The 7,835-nt window shown below is 56.2% G+C and overlaps 1 protein-coding gene across 2 annotated transcripts in view; it reads right to left on the reverse strand.

The window, feature by feature from the left end:
- Window positions 1–7,835, reverse strand: part of WASF3 (WASP family member 3) — a 37,127-nt gene that overhangs the window by 11,947 nt on the left and 17,345 nt on the right. For both annotated transcript variants that reach the window (XM_013007918.2, XM_004715404.2), the window contains exons 3-5: window positions 5,308–5,442; window positions 2,317–2,470; window positions 988–1,105 (exon numbers count right to left, since the gene is read on the reverse strand). In XM_013007918.2, coding sequence (XP_012863372.1) covers window positions 988–1,105; window positions 2,317–2,470; window positions 5,308–5,442 — 407 coding nt within the window. The remainder of the gene's footprint in view (window positions 1–987; window positions 1,106–2,316; window positions 2,471–5,307; window positions 5,443–7,835) is intronic.

Raw genomic sequence — 7,835 nt, forward strand, 5'->3', positions numbered from 1 at the left:
CCCACCCCCCCGCACTCTGTCTGACCTCTGCTGGGTTATGCGTGGCTGCTTGGGGCCCGGGCCTCAGTCAGGAACCTGTGCCCATGGCCTGCAGTGGTGACCACGTGGTGCACAAGGCCTGGGCTCTGGCCCAGCTCAGCATGAACGTGGCATTCGACACCCCTTATCACCAAAAGACCGGAATGTTGGACAGAATCGGGAGTTGTCAGGGCAGGTGAGTGTAAAGATACCTGGGACTGGTGAAAACACTTCAAGGACACTGCTAGAGGCCAGCCTCCCCCTCCCCTTCAGTGACCTTCCAGGCCCAGATACAGGAGGCTGACCATTGCACATAACATTGTAGCTTCATCCCGGCCTTGCAGACAGCCAAACCCCAATGGAAAATCCCCCAGCTGCTCCCTCCCCCCAGACCCACGTTCACCTCTGGCCTGGAGAGTGTGACTTCATGGGCCCCCAACTGGGGACCCATGAACCTCGCCCAGGAGCTCAGAAATAAACCTTTAAAACGGTTCTCTACCTTTGTTTTCTTTCTTTCCGTAGCCAAATCTACCTTACATCCCTCATTATTGTCCTCTGACCTGTCCCTGACAACACTGTTCTATGACCTGCCCCTCACAACACTGTCCCCTGACCCGTCACAGCGCTGTTCCTCCCACCAGGACCTTAGTCTGGCCAAGTGGCCACCCACCAGGAGGAACGCTGAAACAAAGAAGCGCAGACAGCGGGGCCAGGGACATGACCAGGCAGGCGGGAATGGTGGGCACACCTCAGACCACAGCAGAAGGGAAGCCGACTTGGTTTTCAGAGCTGGAAGCAGGCAGTGTTGGCGGACTAAGGTGTTATGCACCGGAGAGCAGCCAGGGCCTTCTCAGCAAACACACTCGCCCTACCTCCTTAGCCACGCAGCACTGCAGGGACCCTGGCAGGCGGCACCCCATTGGCAGTGCTGCTTCCCCCTGCGGTGCCCCCGCTTACCGCCCGGCTCACCTTCTGTCGCCTCTTCTCCTTGCGCTTGTCCTCCGTGTCCTGCAGCATCTTCTCCTTCCACAGGTCAAAGAAGTAGGAGGGGTCCGTGTAGAACTTGAGCCCATCCTTCTTGTCATCTCTGCCAGCAACAAGGCAGGTCAGAAACCAGCCGGCTGCCTGTGCACAAAACTTTCCCAGCAGGAGATGCGGTGACTCCAGGGCAGATGCCCCCGGCACCTGGGCCACCTTAAGGACCCTCATTCTCATCCATGTTCACGGCCAAGGGGTCCAGGCAGAGTCACCACGACCCCACAGGACAGGGCAGAACTGCCCCTGTGGGTTTCTGAGGCTGGGACTCTATGGGAGGAGAGAGCCTGGACTATCTCCCACAGCTGGGCTGGTGGTTTTGAACCGCTGACCTTGTGGTTCAGCAGTCCAATGTGTAACCCACTGAGCATCACCCTGAAGTGATGTATATGCCCTACTGATTCACATAATGGAGATGGCCCTGCTTTCCAAGGGTGGACGCTAACCCCTCCCACCAGTGCTGCCACACAGTGTTGAAACACCTAACACCCACTGCGATGGGGGTGATTCCAGCTCCCCCTGACACTACCACCCCAAGCAGGCTGCCCCTCGGTTCCTTAGACAAATTTGTCTTTCTCCTGTGGAGCAGCGGGTGGGTTGGAACCTCGGACCCTGAGGTCAGCAGCCGAATGCTTAACCTCCTGTCCCACACCACCAGGGGCTCTTTCAGAGATGAAGAGGAATCGACAACATCCTTTAATAAGAAAGCGCGAGTGCTCCTTCTCTGAGGGAGACGAGGAATGCCCTCAGTTCTCAAAGTCTCTGCATGCGGTGCCGCCGACCAATCCCGTCCTCCTACAGACACTGGACACTCGGCTGGAAACCACTTGGAAAGGCAGCCCGAAAACCAGCAGCCCACTGCGGTCACAGGATTCTGACTGTGCTCCCCACAAGACTGCTGGGAGCCCTTAAGGGGGCAGACAGCCTCATCTTCCTCCCCAGGAGCTGCTGGTGGTTTGAACCGCCGACCCCATGGCTTAGGGTTCAACGCCTCACACAGTACTGCCAGGGTCCTTCGTAAAGACAGTGAAAAAAAAAACCCAAGCGAACCTCTCCTCCATCAGGTCAATGCTGACTCATAGTGACACCATACTGCCACCCCCACCCCCACTCCGCTCCCGCCCCCTCCTCCATGGATTTGTGAGACTGTAATTGTTGACAGCAGTAGAAAGCCCAGTCTTTCTCCCTTGGAGCTGCTGTTGGTTTCAAACTGCCGACCGTGTGGATCGTAGCCCTTGTGAAGACGGTGTGACCCCTGGGTACCTGTATGGCGTCAGGCTGTTGAGCGGGGGTGGCGGGTCGCTCTGGTTGTAGATGTCGGCCACCGGGTTGGGCACACTGCTCTTGGACACCACCTGCTGGTCCTGGACAGTGGAGCTCTTGAAGGCTTTCTTCATGTTGATGTCCTGCAGGGACACTGTTGGGAGACAAGCCCCGCCCCCAGGCAGTGTGGTGAGGGGGCTTCCCGAGACCATGGGGGAAAATGCAGCTGCTGGAAGCCCCTGCCACCTCGCATGGGGAATCCCTTAGCCCTCAGAGAAGTGAGGACAGTTGGACTCGTTACCCAAACTCGGCGTTTAGGGTCCGTTCAGACCCTGCTGCGTGAGCACGTGAGCACGTGCCTTGCCGTTCTCTCCAGAGGACCAAGCCCAAGTCTGGAGTATTTCATTGATCTCCACCCTTTATTGAAGCCAGACTTCTCAGAAACCCTTCAGAGTGCAGTCAGGGAAACACACGGATTCTGGGGTCTCAGAAGGAAGTCTTTCAAACAGTTCAGTTCCCTTTAATGATTCGTCACGGGAAATACTGGGGCTGAAAATACACTACAACTCGCTGCTGTCCAGCAGGGCAACTGACAGGACAGGGTGGAACTGCCTTGTGGGTTTCTCACACAGTGTCTCTTTATGGAAACAGAAAGCCTCATCCTTCTCCCATGAAATGGCTGGAGGTTTCGAACTGCTGACCTTGCAGTTAGCAGTTCAAGACCTAACCCAGTACGCCATCGGGGCTCGCTAGAAAAATATACTCAGACCCCCACCAGCCCCCAAGACAGAGGAAAGGGAGGCTTTGGGGAGAACTGCGAGTGAGCCCAGGCCCGGCATGTGCAGATGAACAAGATAGGCAGGATCTGGTGACAGGGGACACACGTAGTGACTGTGAGACAGGTTCTTGGGAAGCACCAGGGTTTTCTGACACCCACGTGAAGGGCCCACGGCAGGGTGCTGCCACACTCCTCTAGTTGCAGAAATTCAGTGGCATGATCTCAGTGACAAAGCCACGCGGGGAGTCTGGTCTCAGCTGGGGCTGGGGCTGGGCATTCCACACCTCACCCTGACGAACCCTGGGAATTCTGCGACATGGGGACAGCCAGCCGAGTGACTGCTGAAGCTCGGCGCCAGCGATGTACGGGGCTTTCCAGACCCATGGGGGAGGGCGGGAGGGACAGGCCCCAATGGGCTCCCTAACTTCGAGCCAAGTGCCTTCTCTCCCACACCACCCAAGCCAAGGACTGTAGCAGGGCAGGGTTCTTAGTGGGAGACACATGTGAGGGTTTAAGAGGCACCATGTCCCCTGCAGGCAAAACGTCCCCAGAGACTCCGTCCCACAGGCTCGCCATGTGTGAGAGCCATCCCCACCCTCCACCCTACCCTGGCCAAATGTAAGATGTACTAAAAAGTCCTTGTGGAACCAATTTGAAGGGCAGGTTGATTCACGTGAAGCATGAAACTTGTCTATCTGAGCAGAGCAGGTTGTTTCAATTCTGTGTGTGTGCGCACGTGGGCGTGCGTGCGTGCGTGCGTGTAAAGAACCTGTGTCTTCAGCTTGGGCATGCTGTTGGGAGAGGCAGCGAGGAGAAGGCTCACTGTGTGGGCTGCACACACCCTCATGTCCTGCATTTCTCAGTCCCCAGTTTGATTTCGCCCTTTGAAGAGAGACGGGATAAGTGACCATCTCTCTCTACAGTAAAAGGGGGCTGGGGTCCACACACAACTACTGTTGAACGCATCGGAGTTCATTCACTCCCCCAAGGCAGCCACGTAAGTGGAGCGGGAAACCAGATAAGGGGGCTTTTTCAGCCAAGAGAGAGAGAGAGACACACACACACACACACACACAGACAGAGACAGAGAGATTTCCAGTATATAAATGTAAAAACAATTCACAGCCAGACTATTCTTCAAGTAAACGTGAAGGGGTGCATCTCACTTCTTTTTTGGGGGTTTAATCTCAGACTCTCATTCAGTAGGCACTGATGTCCATGTTTTTAAAGTAGACTCCCTTTTTAACTTTCCTTAATAAATGGCTACTACTTCCAAGTAGGACGGTAAAATGACTGCTCATTAACACAATGTTTGCACTAAAACCAAAAAACCCACTGCCGTCAAGCGAGTGGCTCGGCGGGACCCCGTGGGGCTGAGTGGCACTGCTCGTGGGGGGTTCTGCGGCTGTTGATCTTGACAGGAGCAGACAGCCTCATCTCTCGTCCTTTGAATGGCTGGTGGGTTTGAACTGCTGACTTTCAGGTAGGCAGCCAAGCAAGCTCTCGGCCAGTGCCACCTGGGCTCCCTTACCCCCATATGAACATGATTTAAAAGCCATAGAGCCTTGAGGCTTCCAGAAAATGCTGCTTCTGCCAAGCTTAATAAAATGATTAATAAAACTTATCCATCCACTGAAGCATCGAGATGTTCTCCAGGGCAGATGCCACAGCAAAGGGAGCCCTGGTGGCAGAGTGGGTTACAGGTTGGGCTGCCAACCGCAAGGTCGGCAGTTCGAAACCATAAAGAGTTGCAGCCTGGGAACCGCCCCCAGCCCCCCAGGAGGGGGCAGTTCTACCCTGTTCTGCAGGGTCACTCTGAGTTGGGATTGACTCGATGGCAGTGAGGGCAAAGACTCACTCAGTGGCCTCTAGGGGGTCAAGCCTCCCTGACACTTGGACCATACCTGGGAAGAGATTCTGAGAGTTTTAGATGAAAAATCATGTTTGTAAGAATCGCCAGTGGCCTTTTGGGGGGCTCTGGGCACTGAAGGCATTAGAAGGATCCTTTCAAACAAATCCTGAACTGGTAGTTCTTTCGAAGAGAGGAACCGTTTGAATCGTCAACTGACCCCATGGTTGGGGCCTTGCCTCTGTTCTTCGTGAAAACAGCAGCATCCTGCCTCAGGAAGAAAGCAGTGACCGGGAGCTGATAAGGGCCAGGGGCTTGTCCACACCGCATCCGGCTAGCCCAATGGCTTTGCACCACGACCTACCTTCTTCCACGGTCGAGTCCAGCTGGGTCACTTTGACGGCCAGGCGGTCGATCCTGTCCTGAAGGGAGTTGGCTCGGACGTAGAAGCTGTTGGCCTCGCTAAACAGCTCGCCGAATATGTCTTCTGCATGCTTGCCTGTGGGACAGACAGAGCCCAGAACCCAATCACCCACCCGGGCCACGAGCAACGGCGAGGCAAGTGGACTGTCACAGGCCTGGGGACGTCCTTCAAAGGGGCATAGGGGGGCCCCCTATCCACCCCAAGCCAACCCCACCTTCCAGGATTTCAGATGCCCCATTAACAGAGGGTCTTCACGGAATGACCAGCTACAAACTTGGGACGTGGTATCGGGTGAGAGCCAGCCTCCAGAGAAGGACCTCCTGCTTGGCAGTGATGAAGGGGCGGGCCCTCGACAAGACAGACGGACACTGGCTGCAGCCATGTGCTTACGCCTAAAAAAAATGGTGAGGCTGGCAGGGGACCGGGCAGTGTTTCGCTCTGTTGTGCATGGGGTCACGACGGGTCGGGGTCCACTTGATGGCCCCTGACCACCACCTGTGCTTTCTCCAGCGTCGCGTCCACGTCAGTTCGACCGCTTTGGACAATGACGTGAACAGAAACAATGCCCTCAGCTGCAGGTTTGATGTTGGAAACATAATCGCAGAAACTCGGCTTCCCTGATCTCCCACGGTCATTCAATAGGCTTTGCCCCACGGCTTGGTCGGAGTCAGAACAGCTTACACATCAAGCTTCGGCTCACCCTTGCCAACCAATGAAACGAGTCTGCTATGTGGAAAGCCAGGCATGTCCGTGAACTCTGGTCACGCTCTGAACATGACGATGTTCTAAGGTGACGTTTCCTGCCTGGGTCACCCGCCCCTACCTCTTGTGAGGACGAGACACCGCCTCCACTTCCCTTCACACGTCATGACTACCATGCACGAAGTCGAACAGGGCCACAGTCAGACGCCCGTGTGTGCAGGGAATTTCAAGTCCTATCTCAGGCCCTTTATTTGTGCAGCAGATACTTGCTACCTGCCCACGGGGTGTACCTGGCCAGCTCTTTTTAGACAAAACATTGCTACAAGGGCCCCAGGTTGGCTTATTCCAAACAAAAGCGTGCTGAGCTGGTCTCTGCGCTCCGTGGGGGTGCAGACAGGCTCTCGCACTCACAAGTGCCTCAGTCTCCCCCCAAAGGAGGCCCGATCAGAACAGTGGGTTCTAAGGGGCCCTGTAGGGCGAGATCAATACCAGGTCAGTTCTGAAGGTGATGGTGGCGACTGTTAGGGGAGGGTTTCCTAAGGGGTCACCCTAACAGATATTCTCAAGAGACTCAGAACAATCGAGGGGACCTCCTGGGGAAAGTCGAAGAAAACGGAATCTGCCCTGGGGGGCAGAAGGGCGGGCAGGCCGTGGAGGAATGTTTTCCATCACAACCAGGCACCTGGCTCATTCACCGAGGGCAGCGGGGGCTGTCCCAGGTGTGGGGAGACTATCTTCCAGGGCCCCCTAACCTTGATCTTGCCCTCCCAGACTTCTTTCTGGTCCCCAAACGAACCCCATTGGAAAGGAGCGTGGTCTGAGCCCCCTGAGACCATCCAGGTGGTGTCCGTGGAAGCGCACAGAGTCCCCGGGGACGGGAGGGAGATGGAGGGAAACCCACCCTCAGAGGGCTGTGTGTGGGTGTGTCCAGAGCAACTGCCTGGCATCTCCAGATTCATGTTTCATAGGGTTTAGGTACTCTCTGCTTTAGGTACGGACGTGTGTTTGTGTTCAGTGTCCACGGCACACAGCAACTACTGCAGAGATCAGCACTCTTGCTGGAGGGGGTCCAGCACCATGTGCCCCCACCCCCCAACCCTTGAACCGAAACACACACAGGTGCTGTGCATCCGCTAGGGGAGGCAGACGCGTGCGAGAGAGCGAGCCACGTCCGAGTCTTCTTCTGCCAGCTGCTGCGGATGCGTGGCTAAAAGGAGCCACGGGAGAGACGCGCAGGTGCTGATGGATGCAATAGCATGGGTGGGGTGCGCACAGTGCTGGCTCCCGCAGCGCAGCCCTTCTGAGAAGCCGCATGGCATGCACCCTCGGCTGCAGGCCCACTCAAAGGCTTAGAGACCAGCACACTGCGCTGAGGGTGATGCATTCACTCCCTGCCCACCACACTCCTGCTGCTGGGCTCGCTGGCCTCCTTGTGAGGGCTGCCCAAGGGGTCGGGTGATCCCCAGTTGCCCGACCCTAGAGCAAGGGCTTGCGAGAGACGCGTGTGGGAGGGGGCTCAAATCCTCAAAATGGGCGTGTACTGTGATGAAGAGGAGCAGATTGGGCGTGTGCTGTGATGAAGAGGAGCAGATTGGGCGTGTACCGTGATGAAGAGGAGCAGATTGGGCGTGCGCTCTGATGAAGAGGAGCAGATTGGGCGTGTACTGTGATGGAGGGGAGGGCAGATTGGGGTGTACTGTGATGAAGAGGAGCAGATTGGGCATGTGCTCTGATGGAGAGGAGCAGATTGGGCGTGTACTGTGATG

This window comes from Echinops telfairi, unplaced genomic scaffold (genome assembly GCF_000313985.2).
Source record: "Echinops telfairi isolate 266 unplaced genomic scaffold, ASM31398v2 ScPeMD7_2565;HRSCAF=3150, whole genome shotgun sequence".
Lineage (NCBI taxonomy): Eukaryota > Metazoa > Chordata > Mammalia > Afrosoricida > Tenrecidae > Echinops > Echinops telfairi.